Here is a 19,805-nt window from a genome sequence, read left to right on the forward strand (position 1 = left end):
GTTTCCCGACGAGCTGTAAGTTGACATGTTGCAAGCTTAATTTAACATCATAACTGACAAATGAATGGAATACTCCGAGTCAGATACGCAAATGATTATATTTTGACATCACTACAGGGAAATAAGCTGATTTATTAATGAAGTCATGTAAACGCAGCTTACTTGCATTGTCAGGTTACTGATGTACATGTAAACGGGGAAAACTGGTTATTTTAATAAGCTGATATTTGTGAGTTATCAGCTTACTGGTGTGCATGTAAACGTGCTCAATAATGAGAGGTTAGGCTAGTTAGTCTAGGCCTTTATAACAAGTGTTTGTGTTTCAGCATGGTTTTGAGGTTTTCTGAGTTTTACTTGAGACCCAGTGTGCTTTAATTGAAAATGTACCATTGTACTATGATATCAAACTATAATTTGTATTTTAATGTGTGCTTCACCTCCAGCAGTGCCTCCTTGTTTCTGTCTGCCATCTCAGAGGTCTCCTTCCTCCCAAGTAAATAGTTCTTAGAAACATACATAATATGCAACAAGTGAATCAGGGTGACAACATAAAACATTTAAAGAATCATAACTCTTTGCTATTACTTTAAGCCTAACTTTGGATCATCGTGTGAACATATAAAAGTTTAGGCACGGTACAATTTTTAAATATATTCCTGTGAGGCAAAGCTGAATTTTCAGCAGCCATAACTTTAGTCTTCAGTGTCACATGATCCTTCAGAAATGTGCTACTTCTTATTTTTGTGGAAACAACATTTTTTTGATGAGTTATCAGCTTACTGGTGTGCATGTAAACGTGCTCAATAATGAGAGGTTAGGCTAGTTAGTCTAGGCCTTTATAAAAAGTGTTTGTGTTTCAGCATGGTTTTGAGGTTTTCTGAGTTTTACTTGAGACCCAATGTGCTTTAATTGAAAATGTACCATTGTACTATGATATCAAACTATAATTTGTATTTTAATGTGTGCTTCACCTCCAGCAGTGCCTCCTTGTTTCTGTCTGCCATCTCAGAGGTCTCCTTCCTCCCAAGTAAATAGTTCTTAGAAACATACATAATATGCAACAAGTGAATCAGGGTGACAACATAAAACATTTAAAGAATCATAACTCTTTGCTATTACTTTAAGCCTAACTTTGGATCATCGTGTGAACATATAAAAGTTTAGGCACGGTACAATTTTTAAATATATTCCTGTGAGGCAAAGCTGAATTTTCAGCAGCCATAACTTTAGTCTTCAGTGTCACATGATCCTTCAGAAATGTGCTACTTCTTATTTTTGTGGAAACAACATTTTTTTGATGAATAGAAAGTTCAAAAGAACAACATTTATTTGAAAGATTTTTTATTTTTTTTTGTACAATTATAAACATCTTTACTGTCACTTTAGATCAAATACTGTAACTTTCTGAAACTTCCTGGAATAAAAGTATTTTTACAAAAAAAAAATAAAAGAATAATAATAAAATAAAATAAATAAATTAAAATCGTACTGACTGCAAACTTTTGAACCGTAGTGTACATTGTGGTTTTGAAGTGTCAAAATGTTTCTAATTTGGCTAGTTCTAATTCAGTAATTTTCAATACTTGTTATTAGTGTTTATTTCTGTCAGGACCACTATCGTCAAAGATGATTGACAATTAGCATACAGTTTGGATTGGCGGTATGGTTCTGTTCTGGGCAAGAACTCCCTGCGCATCCATGCAGCCTAGCCTGGATGAGAGCAGGGAGAGCAGCGATACCCTCCCCCCCAGGGTAAACAGAACAGAACCAACATAAATGTATTGCAGATATCGTTAAAGTTCAATAATGTTATGTACACATTTTAGAATTAGTCTGATTCAAAGGATAATCAGAAGGCTGAATCCTGACTGACAGAGGAGGAGCTGGGGATGGAGGAGGGTAATTAGCTATTGAGCAATGTGAAAACTGCTGATAATACTGAGGGACCTTATATATGAATACTTAGATAGGTGTCGTATTCCCATAGGTTGATGGGGATCAGCTGAGAGTAAGCTGATGCGAGCTTGACTAATGTGACCTGCCAGAAATAACGCTACGCTTGATTTCTATGATTAAAACAGATTTTGAATCTCTGTTTAATCAGATTTTTTCTGTATATACAGTATATGTCACAAAAAAGAGCTTCACCTGTGGATTTTTGAAAAGTGCATACTTTTCAATCCGTTCAATGAACATGAGTTTGTTTTGACTGTCTCTGGTCCAGTTGAGCAAGTTCTCCACCAGGTTCTCATGGTCTTCAAAAATTCTCTCTGAGGACAAAAATCGAAAGAGTGAGCGAGAATGATAAGGTACAAAATCATCTTCTTGTTGTCCCTCAGGTTCACAGGTCATCTAAGCATGTGCAGGTATCCTCACCCATCTGTAGCTCAGGTATGGTCTCAACCAGAGCCCAGTCTGGACTGTAGCCGCAGTGAGATTTATCCAGCAGACTGTCCAGCACCTGCCTGACCGTCTGCCTCTCATCCACCATCATGGTCTTTGAGCTCTCATCTGACATGTGTACACGTATCACCAGCTGATGAAGAAGATTAATAGGAAAGGAAAGTTTGGTTCATTCCAGTACATTTAATGTTAACTTAAATATATATACACATACACATACATTTTTATGGAAAGTCACATTCTGTAGATAAATATACAGTACATTATACCTACATATTAATTTGTTTTTACTAAAATAAACAAAAAATTACTGTTTAATAACTGTCCTTGAAATGGATAAATTGAATGGGATAGAGAAAGAAAAGTAGCTAACAAGTGGCCTGTAAACATGGTCACCAATACTGTTTGAAAATCATCCCAGGATGCATCTCATGATGGTTGGTTTGGTCAAGCTGGTTGACAAAATACCCAGAGTTTATTCCCAAGCTATCTGTAATCTAACCAAAGGTTGGCTACTTTGAATAAACTACAATAATCGAGTACAGTTACACATGGCAACCTGCCAAATGCAGTAAAAATCAACTGTGGCGTCTTTGAGCTCTCATCTGACATGTGTACACGTATCACCAGCTGATGAAGAAGATTAATAGGAAATAAAGTTTGGTTCATTCCAGTACATTTAATGTTAACTTAAATATATATACACATACACATACATTTTTATGGAAAGTCACATTCTGTAGATAAATATACAGTACATTGTGCCTATATATAATTTTTTCCCCCCACTAAAATAAATAAATGACTGTTTAATAAATCTTCTTGAATTTGAAATGGATCAATTGGATGGGATAAAGAAAGAAAAGTAGCTAACAACTGGACTGTAAATATGGAAATTCCATCAGTACTGTTTAAAATTCATCCTAGGATGCACCTGATGTTGGATAGTTTGGACAAGCTGGCTGACAAAATGCCCAGAGTGTATTGCTAAGCTATCTGTTATCTAACCAAAGGGTGGCTACTTTGAATAAATCAAAATAATCAGGTACTGAAATTAACATGAGTCAACCTGCAAAATGCAGTAAAAATCAACCGTGGCAGTAGATGCTATCAACTCACTTGCTAATTTGGCAGGTTATAATTCATAAATTATATTCTATCGCTTTTTATTAAATTATGCTCTGTTCCGTTCCTACAAGAAGTATTTAACAATAGCAAAACGGCGTAACGGTGAAGATACTTTTTCAATCTGTTCTCACTGCTTAGGCATAAGATAAATTCTACATTTCCAAGATTTTTGTGCACCGCTATACAGACACCAAAAGCACCATTTAGCATCTTTATAGTGACAAAGCCAGAAAACCAGCTGTTTGCAATGAGAAACACTAGCTGTCAATATACTGATGTGAAGAGCACAGGAATGTTATCATCAGGAAATCATAAGGTCATAGGGAACAATTTTATTATCATTAAATAATATTTTGGGGCATGACTTTTTTTTTTGAACACTTTGGAAATGAGAACAGATCGACAATACACTTGACTTTTGTGAAGAAACAGCCGATCAATTTATGAATCGCCTATGTGTTCATCTTAAACATGTTTACCATTAAACATTTATTTTAGAGTCTGCTATATCTGGAATTTACAACAAAATAAATGCTGCTTTATAAGAGCAATCACAGAGAATTTTGTGACAATCAGAATTCATTTTATGGCACTACTCTTTCATTTTTCAGATTTACAATGAATATGCTGAAATCTAAGCAGTGACTCATAAAAACATGTTTATTTCTGATATTTTTATGATGGCTAGTAGATGTTCTGAATGGCCAGTAAGTTAAAAATTTAGTAGTCAAAAAAGTTTATTTCCAACCCTGGACATTATATAGTTCAGATTTTTTTTTTTTTTTTTTGTCAGTACATACTGTAAGTCCCATAATATGAAACGCATATTAACATCATGCTTTATTTTGGTGCTGTCTTTTAATCAGTTTTGACAAATTAGATTTTGTAACATGTGATCTTATGAACATCTCCTGACAGGAACCCTTGTTAAGACCTATAGTTACTATCGTTACTTTATTTCCCTTGATTCGAGAATGTGAGCAAAACCAAAGAGTATTGACATGTTTCCTTATATTTCATGGCATGTATATCATCATAACTAATCTAGCTTGTGGAATCTTACTCCTGAAATATAACATGGGTCACACTTATATCCAATTAAAAATATCAGGAAGATCAAATGTTTGAAATATAATTAAATAAATGGCTGTAACAAATTCAAGAAAAACGTGGAATGCATCTAAAGCTTGTGCACTTGTTGGGATATTGTATAGATGGAAAAAAATAATAATTAGTACAGAATGCTACAAATATGTTGTTCAAATAGGAATGTTTGACTTTGCTCAAAGATTTATAGGACTGAATTGGAATATGATGTGGATCTTTAGAAACGTGGCTTTAATAAAGACTAACTGGGAACAGGAAGGACAACTGGCTTTCATCCCTCTCTATTTCACATCCCATTTTCTTTCTTCTTGAGAGTAAGGAATGAAGAGAAGGGAGAGAGAAATGTTGCATAGGCACATTAACAGACAGCCCTGCCAGGGGTCCTGAAAGCCATCAGAATATTAGGGAGCATGTGGCCAAGCCTGCATGTTTCCAAGCCTGACCTCAGCAGAAAACACCCTACTAGTTTATGCTCTCTTAATTCCCTCTCACACATGTGCTCCAACAAACACACACTATATGACATATCTGGCCTGCCTCATTCTTTGACTTCAGCACAAACAATCTATCACACTGTGCAATAATATTTCAACTGAAGGAGTACAAACTCAGAAACTGCACAAACTGACACTGATAAATGCAGGAAAGGCTTATTTTGACAGAACAATCACTCATTTCCCTCTTATTGACTAAACTGAATCACTGCGGCTTTACATGCCTTGCATTTTGACTAAATTGAACGTGACATTTTTTAAAACTTTGCTCAGGTCTGCAAAATCTGATTTTTCCTCCACAAGCATATACACTGGGGTCCAAAGATCTGAGACCACTTGTGAAAATGTTTCCATTTCTAAATTCATTTTTTCTTTTCATTACAATATATCAATTATATTATCAGCTATTTGGGTGAAAGGTTGAGCTGACATGGACTCCACAAGGTGCAAAACCTGATGAGAATGTTCTGAAGATCATCTTGGGTTATTTAAAATGGAAGAAATTCTGACATTTTATTGAGTTAACATGGTCAGTGTAAGAAACTAGCTTTTTTGAATGTGACCTTTGTTAGTTTTTAAAAAATATATATATTTTAAACTTCTTTTTTATTAAATACTGAAATCTCTCATCATTTCCAGCTTTTGATTTTCAATGGGGTTTCAGACCTTTGGACCATTGTGTATTATTATATTCTGCTGTTTTTATTCTTGTATTATTGAAAGCGTATTTGACACAGTATCATTCCGTATCGGTCTCACTGCACCATTGCTGCTCAATACTGTCAATTTTCTCTATACACATAATGAAAGGAAACAGTCATCTGTCTCGCCTACAGAGGCCCAATCACTGTACTGTGTCTAATTCATTCACTTGATATTAGCATGTGCCTGGTGGCATCTATTTTGACAGTGCCTTTCAGATGAATAGTGTAATAGGATAGATCGTCTCTCAAGAATAAACGCAAACCTCAGACCAGTTTGAATGACAATGAAAAACCACAATGAAAAATTTTCAACAAGTAATTTGAAGCGAAAGCTTCACCGACATCTTGTTTGTGCATTTTGCGTTCTAAGCAGACAGAGACTCACAGACACACGAGTGACCTATTTTCTACTGTGCATTCATCCTATGAATTCTCCTGCTAGAGCGTCTGAAGGGCTGCATCATGCAGTGAAAGAGGAGGTTCACTGACCCTTGGGGGACCAGAGAATCACAGGGGCTTTGACTCACCTTTTTCACCTGGGCTTCTTTAATTTTCTCTAGTGCCACACGGATTTTCTCAGCCTTCGCTTTGGCAGCCTGCTCCTCCTGTGAATGACAAAATGACATGTTAACAAAGAAACACACTCACATAGTATCACGCCAACAGTCTGCTAGTTTCATCCGTTACTGAGGCATGAAATCAGACAGGTGAATTTCTGTTTTACACTTACCTGCCCTCTCCAACATGCAGTCATCACATCCATTCAGACCTTTTAAAACAAACCCTAAACCCTCGCAAAGTCTGATCAACCAGCAACCAGAGACACAAAAGGAAGTTACACGACCACTCCTGAACCACCTCTCATGTTAATGGTTCCTTAGAGAAATGGCTGTTCATTCATTCAATACAAATTTAAAGAGACACACAGATTTGTAGCAGCTGAAATATTTCTTAAATCCAATAAATGGACGTTCTCGTCACAGATGGCAGCTATTTCAAGACCTGACAGGTACTTCCAGCTGAAGTTTCAGAGCTGCTGCAGGAATGGCCTCTGATGGAAATCATTCAAATAATCCAAAAAATACGTCTACTGCCGCTCAATCTGAAGGAACGTGAAGGCGAAATGTGCATTGGTCGTGACACACAGATGAAAACGCTTCCCCTCACATATCTTTACACCCAGAGCACCTTACACACAACTCTACTCCTCAACATTGGGAGGGATTGAGACCTCCCCTTCTCTTCACTGTCTCGCTCCCTCTCTGTGAAACAGCTGCATGTCTCTGGTAGCGTGCCCAATCACAGGGTTTAATCCCCCTCACCAGTAGACCAAGCCACCATCAGCTATAGAAGACCCTCTCGCACCTCTTCTCCAATCGGAAAGTACACATACTTCTCTGCAGCCAATCAGTGAGGTTTGTTTCTGAGGCCAAATGTAGATGACATTGTTCTCTGATCCTTTTTCTGTGGTTGTGGAAAAACACCCTCCCTTTTTGGGGGTACCGTGGGGATGAATAATATCTAAGCCTTGTATTTATTGTTTTTCACATTTTAAAAAGGGGGTTTTATAAGGACGAGGGTTTTAAGTGACACTGTGTTTAAGTCAACTTTGAATATTATTATGTCATTTTTTTATAACAGGATGAGCAGGTTATGGGCTGATTAAGAAATACAAAGTCAGAGGCAGACAAATAAAGATTTCAATATGCAAAGTATATGCAATGAAAAGCATATAATGAAGAGGAAGGAAGGAAAAAAGTGTGGTATACGTGATATGAAAGGACAGCTTCTCTTTCGAATTACTATGGCAGATGCATATCTATGATGCAGAGACAGAGAGAGAATGGAGAGCTCTGCAAACAGCCGAGGCAGAGGCTTCGATAAAAAGCATTAACTTCCCTTTTAAGTCTTTTTTTCTTTTCCCGGGTTCTCTCTTGCTCTGTTTAAGGCAGAGAGTCTGTGTCTCAGCAGTCTGGAGTGAGTCCATCCAGAGTGAACAGGAACGCAAACACTGTTCTGATGAAATCATGAGGAAATCAGAGTGGGATTTCAAGAACATCTCCGCCTCGGTTTGTGTAAATAGATAATGACTTGGTCTAAGGTCATGACAAATATATTAAACTTAGCTGACTCTGCTTCATTTAAAGAAGAAAAACAAAAACAAATTCCTAAACAACTAAAAAAAGACAAACTCATTATTTAATGACACCTTGAAAACATAGGACTGAAAAATCTAATTTAAACCGTAATAAAAAGAAATCTATAGGTTTCTGAAAATTTAAACAAAGAAACATTATGGTGTAAAATGAAGAAATATTCTGCACTATTTCTAGGTCACTAGAAATTCTCGAAACATGTTGGAATAACATAGGTCACATCTTGCATGTACATCAAGTGCCTGTTCAAGTGGATGCTCTTATTAAAGCAAACGGGGGATGCAGCAAAAACTTCTGAATTTAATTCAAAATAGCTATTTCTGTAAAAACTTCATATACATGTAAAACTTTAATTCAAAAATGTACTACACTATAACAACAACCAAAGATATTGTTGTAATGCAGCACAATGAACTTGAGAAAATAATAAACCGTATTAATTTGGCCGTAGCAGCTTCAAGGTTTAACAAAAGCTCACACAACCTTGAAAAATCAAAGTGGCGTCAGATTCGGATGCTTATTATTTCGCTCCACGTGACAAAAGCACTCTTACCCACAATGCTCTGCACCTGCAAAGCGCCTTTGCTGGTATGACAACATGGGAATTACAGTCACATGCATAATAATAGCTGTTCTCAGGAATAAATTAAAAGCAAGAAGTTATTCAATATAGAGCTTTTTGTTTCAAGCTAATTAATGCTTATTGGAAAACAAATGCATGGCTCTGTCTATGCTGCATGGCTAACAGCATTATTGAAAGGATAGTTCACACAAAAATGAAAATTCCGTCATTGTTTACTTCCTCTCTTGTCGTTCCAAACCTGTATGATTTTCTTCTTTGTCTGTGAGAAAATTTTATGAGAATGTATTTATTAATTTTTACTATACAATGGAAATCATATACAACATAAAAAAAAAACTTCTTTGTGCTCTGCAGAAAAAAAAAGCCTTACAGATTTGGAACAAAAAAAGTTGAGTAAATAATAAAATTAGTATTTTGGGCTAAACTATCCCTTTAAAATAATACAGTCAAGAGACACCACTTTCACACAAAAAAACCCATAAGAATAGGTATATTGGTTTCAGTTTTATATAGTTCTTGAACTGAAATGGTCCTAAAATGAAATAATATAAGTGATGAACAGCCATTTCTTCAGGGAACCAGCGATAACTTTGATAACTCACCAAAGCATCAAACACAAACATAAAATGCAGACAAAAACCCAGAACCTCTTTACAAATCTGTTTTATATACTAAACGCATTTCTTAACCGAGGTCCAAAAGGATATTCGTAACTTTAATACTTTACATTAGTCATGAAAACCACAAAAATTCCTAAACATACTACTTCATCTCTAAGCCTACACATACATATATATATAGTATATATATACAGTATATATATATATATATATATATATATATATAAAACGATAACACCTTTCTAACCTTCAATCTGTGAATGCTAATAACTGACCATTATGAACTAGAAAATCTGACTTGAATCATTTTTTAAAGAATTCCTGTACGTTACAAAATAAAAGACATAATACACAACCCAAGCTTTCTCTGGTGCTGTAGGTTGAAAGCATTAAGGAGGACAAAACATTATAGACACTTTTGACTGGATGATCTGATTTTTTCTTGAAATGGCTGCACACATATGAAGATGGCAGCAAAGAGAAAACAGGAGATATAGCACTTTAAAAAAGTAAGGCAGTGTGGGTGGAGCAAAGTGTCAAGTCTGGCAAGAAGACTGAGGTTAAAAGGCTTTCAGTGAAGAACCAAAATAAATCCAAAAACATGCAGAGAAAAGAAAAGCAAGCGAAAGGAGGCGTCACCTTGGTCAGCAGGTGAGAGGGTTTTCCTGCAATGTTTTTCAGAATCAGAGAGGTCTCCCTGTCCAGATACGAGTGCTTTAGGGTGCAGGGAAAAGACAAACAGAGATTAATCAGTGCAATGATTACAGTGATTTAAAAAAAATGATAGAAATACATACTTGATTGTGGTAAAGCACAGAAAGTGTGGAAGCATTGCCTGAGCACTGATTATTCAAAATCAGAAAGAGGTGGCATATAAAAGTGTGGATGGAAAACAAATATATAAAAGAACTGTTTCGACTATAAAATATTGTGATCACAGATCTCTTTTAAAAGCCTTTTTGAAAAAAAAAAGAGCTGAGAATAAACGTTATGAAACCTTGAATTAGCACAGCTATGCTAAGAGCCAGTATTTTGAGAATGAACATACTGTGTACACATATCCCCTGTCGCGCACAAACACACTTACAGTACTTTGATCCACCTCCCCCTCCTGTGAGGTGAAGTCAAGATGCCGTCTGGTAGCTTTACCATTGGCCCTTCGCAGTGAGACATGCTGGGAAAAGGGGTGGGGGAGGCAGTGACATCACATCACAGAAAAGGTGCAAACATAAACACATTAATCATGCAGCAGACAATGCAAAACAAGGCATGCACAAGCAAGGGTCAATATATGCCGCCACTCTTGTTGTAAAAACATGTTCTGGTTTAATAGAATATAATATGTCACCGATACTATCGATAAGTACAGAAAGTAATCTTGACTCAATTTACACTATTGCATGTACAGTGGAACTCTTTTTTTCATCCGTAATTGTCTTACCCTCATGTCTTTCCAAACCCATACGACTTAAATTAATCTTCAAAACACAAATGGTATTATTAATATTCTCTAATCATTTTGGTTCATCCATTCAATGCCCATGCAACCAAAATTTTGAATCTTCAAAAATAAGTCAAATATAAAGACATTGTGAAATAATCCATACAAATAGAGTGGTTTAATCCAGGTCTTCTGAAGAGCCACGATTGCTTTATATGATGAACGGATTTTATTTAGCCTTTTATCGACATACAAACATTGATCAGCGCAAATACACAGAGCACATCAAATATGGTAAACAGAAGCTTAACCGTACTTGCTTGATGCATGAGAACAAACCTCACTAAATGATGACCAAAATGATTAAGAATGTTAAAAACATCTTCACTCGTGTTCTGAAGATGAACAAAAGTTAATGGGCTTGTACTAGCTGTTAAGTTCTCAAAATGGTCATTTTAGCAGTGGGCCTATAGTTCTAGGTGGATGAAATACTAGTTAGGCATTAACAGTGCCAGTCCTGTGGGTGTGAGTTTGCTTCATGTAAACAATACTTTGCAGATAGCTATGTCATGTCCCTTCTATGGTATCCTTGCACAAAAAGTTACTGGCTTTATGAGGAGTTTGACTTTACATCATATTTTCATCATATTAGTCTTGCATATTTGACACAAATAATGCAAGTCTTTGGCTACATTTTAGAAGCAGTCTATATTTTACATTTACTCTTGCTGCAATGCCTTGCCAGACAAAAAAATCAATTTTCAGATCTTTACTGTAAACATGCCTTTTGTTTGTTTTTACAAATTATTTTCTGATATTGTCCATAGAATTGAACTTTTATTGAACATGACACACTTTCAAGCTTTATAGGCCAATGGATCCCTGCTCCAATATAAATAAAGGCCAGTATCATTTTCAAATAACTTTCATTAAAACATCATATAATGCTTTGACAATCCCTATCTGTTTTATACTGTGTATCGTCCCTGCAGTATACATTCATGGAGCCCCTGGGTCCACAGAGCAGTGGCTGAAAACCCTTGTTTCATATTAATATAGATGACATTATAGAAGCCATGTCATCTGTTGCTCCTATAGAACTTTTTTTAGTGTAAGCATACAGTACAACAACAAAGATGTTACCAAAACCAACACATCATGCATTTAAATAAGTTAGAATAGCATAGCCATATAGCATAACAGGTGTTATTGTCACACTGTACTGTTTACAGTGACCAGCACAGTGTCTGTGTCTCATGCAAGATTACGACAGCAAGATTTGTGCACACATTCTCGCTCACACACAGACATGAAATCCTATCACGTTGTTCCATCTGTGAAACAGCGCTTGTTTACATCTGAAACCACAGTATGTATTTTTTAGCTGAGTGAAGTGCTCGGGTCTGTACATCCTGGTGCGGATGAGCAACGCTGTGGTTAGAAGAGTGGCGAAATATCATCTCTGGTTTATTGTTCTGACAACAGTACTGAAGAACTATTAAAGCTCAGTGTGTGTGCTTGTGAGAAATTGGTTGTAAGTAAGTGTGTGTGTGTGAAAAGTATGTGGCCAGCCAAGAGATGACTAAGCTTTAATGATTCAATGGTGTATTCAGCGAAACCTCGATCATCACATTTCCCAAAACCACAATACAGACTTTGCCCTTAACAAAAGAACAAAACTGCTATGAATAGAACTCTGTGTGTGTGTCTGGGTCAGAGGGAATGTTGACTGTCCAAGTAAAGAGACCCTCTTTGTTCTAAATTGTTTAGTGAATAACAGGATAAACTTTCTAAAATGTCAATGACTCTTTTTTTTGGTAGTAATTAGACTGACTTTAAGACATTTATTCAAAATAGAATTATGACTAAGACATTAATTAGTTTTAGTCATAATTCTACTTATGTATGAATAAATGTCTTAAAGTTCCTGTCTGAAGTTGCATAGACGGGAAAAGATTTTTACAATTAGAATTTTCTTCTCTTTAACACCCACATATACACACACAAACATCCATATTAAGCAACTCTTAAATAATGAACCTGGCCAACTGATATGATGAAGTACTGAAGTCAGCATGAAATCAAAAGTTGACCCTATTTACTGTCATGCATTCTCATGGACTTTTTTTTAGTGATTCATCTGACATATCACATATTACAAGGGGAGAAATTTTTACTCTTAATTATTAACTTGTTTGAGACAATTAATTTGACTAATTTATTAATTTTACATCTTAATAAGCCGTTATGTTAAAACAATTATAAGAAATAATGGTAACAAAAATATTAAAATAAAATTGAATTCAGAAATTAAAAACAAAAATGTTCACTATAGAAACGATGCATTCAAGTAACTGTTTGTATAAACGGCATACTTAATGTATTTTTGAATTAAAGTTGCATTGAGTAGTTCTTTAGCTAGCTTAAGCATCTCTGTTGTACCAATACCACAATGGTGAAAGATGCTGCAATGTTCATCTATCAGCGTGGATCAGCATTATCATCTCTGAGTTCTGTCAATGGAGACGGGAGCTAATGAGTGTGAAGTGAAACATCACCGGTCCATATTAGAATGATTTCTGATGGATCATGTGACATTGAAGACTGGAGAATTGGCTGCTGAAAATCCAGCTTTGCATCACAGGAATAAATTACATTTAAAATATACTTCAATAGAAAACAGTTATTTTAAATTGTAATAATATTTCACATTATTACTGTTTTTACAAAAACAAAAATGTTCACTATAGAAACGATGCATTCAAGTAACTGTTTGTATAAACGGCATACTTAATGTATTTTTGAATTAAAGTTGCATTGAGTAGTTCTTTAGCTAGCTTAAGCATCTCTGTTGTACCAATACCACAATGGTGAAAGATGCTGCAATGTTCATCTATCAGCGTGGATCAGCATTATCATCTCTGAGTTCTGTCAATGGAGACGGGAGCTAATGAGTGTGAAGTGAAACATCACCGGTCACGTCATGTTAACATAGAAATACATCAGGCTGACCAGCACCAATTAAAACACTTTTTTTTATATAGAAAACTACTATTAAAAAGTACTAAAAGTACAGTCTACTAAAAGTACAGTCAGTCTTCTTTTCATGCAAGTGAACCCCATTCAGATGACTCTTCAACATTGTTTCTTAATGGGTAAAACTTTTTAAATTAGCATGAAAGTGCCAATGCATCTTTAACAGATTTCAAAAAATGTAAGAAAAGATGAAAAGAAAATGTAAAATGGGTTGTGAATTACAATTCATGTTGACTTTATACTTGGAATACATAACCTGATGTTGTGAGATTCGGCTTCAATCTATGTGCTAAAGAAAGCAGCGAATGTGATTGAGACCATTATCCCTGTGTTGACTGAAAAATCCTCTTTATCCTTTTTCTTTAGTGGATATTTATTTTCTGGTGTTCTGCTTTAGTTTTGAGCCCCTCACATCTGCTTTCAGTTTTCTCTCTGCTATGTCTCACTCTGCTGAAACTCTCAGAGTAGCATGGTCTCTCATGCCTAATAAACCTCTGGTCCTCTATGGACATGCTGTCATGTTACCGCCCAGTTCTTCTTAGAGTCAGAAATCTAAGCACTAGCTATGCAATAATTCAAAAGGAAAAAAAGAGTGAAAAAAGATTTAATATCATGTTTGTGTGTGTGTGTGTTACCTCTGTGCTAGTCTGGCTTTGGTTCTGATTCTGTGACTGCACCTCATTCTCCTGCCCTCGAATGTCCAGTGAGTCCATGCTGGACGCCGAGGCAGAATTGATGCTTGACCTGGACGAATGACCGATCGAGCGCACTTCCTGGTGGTCACTGACCGTACCAACCGATCCTGTGCGGCGATGATGTGTGTTAGAAGGCGGGTGAGACAGAGTTGCAGATGAATATGAGGATGAGGATGAGGAGGAAGATTCAGAAGTCTGCCTCGCTGCCTCGTCCATGCTCAGGGATGCCTTTTCTAGCTGAGCGGTGATGTCATCCAGGGAGATGTTGGAGGCCAGGGGCCGTGACTGGCTGCTGCCACCGCGTACGGTGGAAGCAGGAGAAGCTCTGGTGCTGCTGCTGGTGCTTCCTCCACTGCTGCCCCCTCCGGTGTGTTTGGTGCTGGCCGAGCGGCCTGTGGGTCTTTGTCTAGATTTGCCATCTGAGGTCTTGCTCATGGGTTTGCCGATAGTGCTGAGCTCTTGTTCTATTGAACACAGGTCAGCCATGAGGGCGTCCAGGTCCACTGTCTCACCTTGGTTAATGGCTTCTACATAGATAGACAGAGGACAATTTTAATTCATTTAATTCAAGCATGCTACCATTTAAATGTTTGTATTAATTAATACTTTAATTATGCATTAAATTGATTAAAAGTGATAGTAAATACATTCATAATGTTAAGATTTCTATTTTAAATAAATGCTGTTCTCTTAAACTTTCTATATATCAAAGAATATATAGAATTCAAGCAAGTATTATAGGTGTAAATATGTGTGCGGATATGTGTATCATAATTGTAATGTGTATATATGTGTGTATGTGGGTATGTATATGTGTATATATATATATATATATATATATATATATATATGTACATATCTGTGTGTGTAGTTATTATGTGTAAAATATATGTACGGATACATATATATGTGAGATAAACTCTTCAATAGAAAACAGTTATTTTAAATTGTAATAATATTTCACATTATTACTGTTTTTACTGTATTTTTGGTCAAATAAATGCAGCCTTGGTGAGCAAAAAAGACTTAAACATTAAACATAAAACAACCCCAAACATTTGAACCGTAGTGTTTGTGCATGGTAAACTATAATTACAACCATTCTGCTGTTATGCTGGTGGTCTAATGATAATCTATGAAAACTGCAGCATGCCGCAACACCACCATATCAGATGCATGTGAAGGCGTTTTGAGTGGGAATTTGAGTGCTAATGTATGCTGAGTAATCAGAAGTGGTGTGTTTCTGGGTGTAGTCTAACCGTTGATGTTGTACATAGAGAAACGGTAGGAGAAGGTGGCAAGGTTTGTTTCCTGTCTGAGAGGAGCTTTCTGCATTTTCTCAGGACGCCCATCATCCAAACTCTACATTAGAGAGAGAGACAGGGGAACGTGAGATCAGGTGAGACAAGACAGACAGATCATGAATATAATCATCAATACGAGAATCTGAATTAAGTCTGTGAATTAAAAACTGTAATAGAATACTAAATTCTGGCAGAAAATAATTTTCATGGTATGGCCAGATTATAACCGTTAAACAGCTGATATAAAAATTTTATACTATTTTGACTAAAAAAACTAAATAAAACATTAAAAAGTATCATCAAGATTTTAAATTCTATATGCGAGTATAGGCATCACAACATGATAATGTACAATATGATTGATATAAAAAATTGATTATATTTATATAGTTACTCAATTATTAGTGTTTTTACACGTTAATTGTTTTATCTTATATTAAATCACTTTAAGTCATCTTTAGGCCCCTTTGGAAGTCTGCTGAGGTCCCCTATTGGACCCCGGTCCCCTGATTGAGAACCACTGACGGCAAAGACAATCTAAATGTAAAAATAGAGGAAACGAGCATGTACAATTAAATGTACAATGCTGACCTACACTGATAAAAAAATAAAAAAATTCTAATGTTGACCAACATATTATAAACAGAATTAACTACAAAAATCTAATGAATTGCACATATAAAAATTTCCTGAGAAAAGCCCCCAAACTGAAGACACATCATATTCAAAATATAATACGTCACAATATCACACTGAGCGACTGTCACCTCTGTGAGCTTGTCCAGTTCTCCCAACCAGGCGCCAAACATCTTGTCCAGATCCTGGTCCTCCTTATCGCTGTCTTCTTCAGCAGTATGGTCCAACTCATCATCTGATACCTGCTCCATATCTGCTGTAACACAGACACACACACACACACACACACACCACCTCAGTACATGATACAGTCAACTAGCGTGCCATGTCCACATCAACAGACTGCCTGATGTCTAAACATACAGAACATCACAGATATTACAGCCTGCTGACAAAGAACCAACATTTCAAGAACGACTTGTTGGGTTTGATGCGTCTTGTCAACACAATTAGGTGTTGATTCATTTGAAGGATGACGCACATCACAGGTTGTCATGATGATTGATTTAGTTTCCACTTATGTAACCCAGTATATGATATTAATTTCTCGTTCCTTATCTCACATCACCATCGAAACCCTTAAATCTTTCTTTTGACTGAGAGTTGCGATATGACACTTTCCAATCTGCATTTGACACTGCAATCCCATAGGATAACATCTGTCAGTCTGGCATATTTGAGAAAAACAAAACCCTTTTTTTTTCATTATCTTAATGTATGCTCTGTCAGACACCTCCAGTGTTCATCTCTGTGTTAAGTAAGTCATTATTTCAAGGTTGCCTTCTGAGAGGGTGTGATGTGGTTGTTATGGTAACCTCAGCTCCATCTCAAAGACTGGCATTGTTGCCATAGCAACCTTCTCTAGCTCTCCCACTATCAGTTTCCACCCCCATCATTGCCATGGCAACCTGCTTTATCTTCCACTGTGTTTTCTGATTAAAATATTGTTCATTACTCACTAATATATTAAAATTAACCAAAGCACTCGAAGTACTTCTAGGTTACTTATAAGTATTAGGCCTACTCTTGTTACTGAAACTACACTGCATCAAGCACACATAAACAAAACATGCTAATTCGACTTGTAGATCAACATTAATGTTTCAGTGCAATGTAATTAAATCATATTTTAGATGTAAAATTGGAAACACTGTAATCAAGAGAATGCTGGGTGTGTCAGTATTAGTAATGACCTCATTAGAAAAGAGTTTTGAGGGTGTAAGGCGACGGTTGCCCTCTAGTGGACAGTAATGTAACTTACGCTCAGTCACAGCTACAACTCGAACAAAACACAGGAGTCAGCATGCACGTGTGAGCATGTATTAGGCTTTTCATGCTGAGTCAGGGTTGGGTGAATGGAAAAACGATGAACTTTGGTGAACAACTACCAGATGAATCACAAACTATGCATAGAGACATATTAATGACAGCCAGATTCACTTTCACAGTAGGAGAAACCAGCTGGGGCCCCTTGACCACACTTCACTATTACATGTAATATATATATATTATTATAGGAATTATACATTTATTATTACACAAAATGTCAGACTGTAGAAACCTAAACTGATCATATTCTCAACTCTCTTTTTCATTTTCCATCTTTTTCTGCTACTCAAATGCCTTATTGGGGCCCAAGAGAGCAAAGATGATCCCTCAGAGATTCGGAGCTCACCTTAACCCCAATGAGCCGCTTCACTCTTTGATCCAACAAGGGTTTGTTTGTACTTATGTATGAAGCAGACATTTACATAGAAAATATATGATCAGAAAGCAGAATCACATATTCCAGGAAGACGTGTACTAAACTACAGCAACCAAAGTCAAAATATACAGTACCCTTCAAACGTTTGGGATCGGTACGACTTTTTGAATGTTTTTGAAAGAAGTCTCTTCTGCTCACCAAGGCTCATTTATTTGATCAAAAATACAGTAAAAACAGTAGGGAAATAGTACTACAATGTAAAAAAACTCTTTTGTATGTGAGTAAATTTTAAAAATGTAATTTTTTCCTGTGATGCAAAGCTGTATTTTCAGCAACATTACTCCACTTTCAGTCTCACATGATCCTTCAGAAATCATTCTAATATGCTGATTTGCAGCTCAAGATACATTTCTTATCATTATCAATGTCGAAAACAGTTGTGCTGCTTCATATTTCTTCGATTCTTTGATGAATAATGTTCAAAATAATATTTGGAATATATTTGTAAAATATTTTGAAACATTAAAAATATATTTACTGTCACTTTTGGTCAATTTAATGCATACTTGATGAAAAAAAATTATTTCTAAAAAAAAAACAACAACAAAAAAAACCCTGTACTTTGAACTGTAATGCATTTCTAACAGCTCATTAAAACAAACTATTATCTGTAGTTACCGTGCTTAGGCCTTGAGAAAAATGACCATGAGAATGGTTCTCCAGATGTTCTTGAGATTAGATTAGCTTAGCTTCATAAATATCGTTCCAACCCCATCATGGCAAAGTACTACCTAACACACAAACCAAAAACAAACAGTGTCACTGTAAGAGACTCTTCAGAATCAGAATCTAAACTGAATGCTTTAACCATTATGAGATGGTTTCAGACCCTCCTGGGTGAGCTGCATTTCCCAGGGTTTGCATATGCAAGTCCAGTGACTAGATACCATCAGAGGCAGTTCAGTTCAATTCAGTAGATCGAGTCTTGCAAATATATCAGATCAGCAGGAAACTAATGACGCCTTCAGCAGGGTATATACAGGAATCATGGAGTTAAATTTAATACCTTTTAAGACCTTTTTTAAGACTCTTTCCATACATTTTAAGACCTCATCGCCACTCCAAGTTTTAACCGGTTACATTGGCGACACTTTAACTTACATTTACTATATATTGATTGTAAGATAGCACAACTAAACAGACTTACTTTGTGATAACTCCTTATCAATACAACATAAATCAGAAGTGGGGAACGAAGCACAAGAGAATTAATTAAGTGACTAACCAATGCATCCCAAGAAACAAGAATTAGACCAATAAACAAAACAACTGACAAAACTTATTGAGGAGGGAAAATAAAGCTCTCCGAGCTAACAGGGCAATGAGTTCACACAGTATATTCAAAAGACGTATTTGTCACATCAACTCAAACCATAGCTGTTTTGTGGAACACTTCTCATGACAAACATCTGACTGATCAGACAGTTTACCTGTGATTACGGAGTGCTTAAATTTCCATCCCTAAAACTAGGGCTGCACGACAAATCAAAATGGAATCGAGATCGCGATTCGACAGAAGCTGCGATTGTCATGTGTATCTTTCAGTGAAGCACGGTTCTGTGATCAGCAGTAAATCTCCATCCAAAGGCCAGAGGGCGCTCTGGCGCTGAAACTCCAAATACGCCTCGCAGAAGAAACCCAGAAAATGCCTATAGCTGCAGCTGAATAAACAGAAGATTCAACAGCTTTCATTAATTCAACGTGACTAATAAACACACGACTACGACAATATA

General features: G+C 36.2%; 1 protein-coding gene across 3 annotated transcripts in view; it reads right to left on the reverse strand.

The window, feature by feature from the left end:
* The window catches only part of LOC107719733 (ras-associated and pleckstrin homology domains-containing protein 1-like), a 99,057-nt gene that overhangs the window by 26,496 nt on the left and 52,756 nt on the right, over nucleotides 1-19,805 (reverse strand). For 2 of the 3 annotated variants that reach the window (XM_016527223.1, XM_016527222.1), the window contains 9 exons: nucleotides 16,439-16,563; nucleotides 15,627-15,729; nucleotides 14,308-14,894; nucleotides 10,283-10,369; nucleotides 9,835-9,909; nucleotides 6,364-6,441; nucleotides 2,377-2,536; nucleotides 2,149-2,270; nucleotides 972-1,037 (listed from right to left, as the gene is read on the reverse strand). In XM_016527223.1, the coding sequence (XP_016382709.1) occupies nucleotides 972-1,037; nucleotides 2,149-2,270; nucleotides 2,377-2,536; nucleotides 6,364-6,441; nucleotides 9,835-9,909; nucleotides 10,283-10,369; nucleotides 14,308-14,894; nucleotides 15,627-15,729; nucleotides 16,439-16,558 (1,398 nt within the window). In that variant the 5' untranslated portion in view covers nucleotides 16,559-16,563. The remainder of the gene's footprint in view (nucleotides 1-971; nucleotides 1,038-2,148; nucleotides 2,271-2,376; nucleotides 2,537-6,363; nucleotides 6,442-9,834; nucleotides 9,910-10,282; nucleotides 10,370-14,307; nucleotides 14,895-15,626; nucleotides 15,730-16,438; nucleotides 16,564-19,805) is intronic. The other variant, XM_016527224.1, reaches the window with a different exon arrangement.

Source organism: Sinocyclocheilus rhinocerous, unplaced genomic scaffold, assembly GCF_001515625.1.
Source record: "Sinocyclocheilus rhinocerous isolate Xijiao unplaced genomic scaffold, SAMN03320098_v1.1 scaffold721, whole genome shotgun sequence".
NCBI lineage: Eukaryota > Metazoa > Chordata > Actinopteri > Cypriniformes > Cyprinidae > Sinocyclocheilus > Sinocyclocheilus rhinocerous.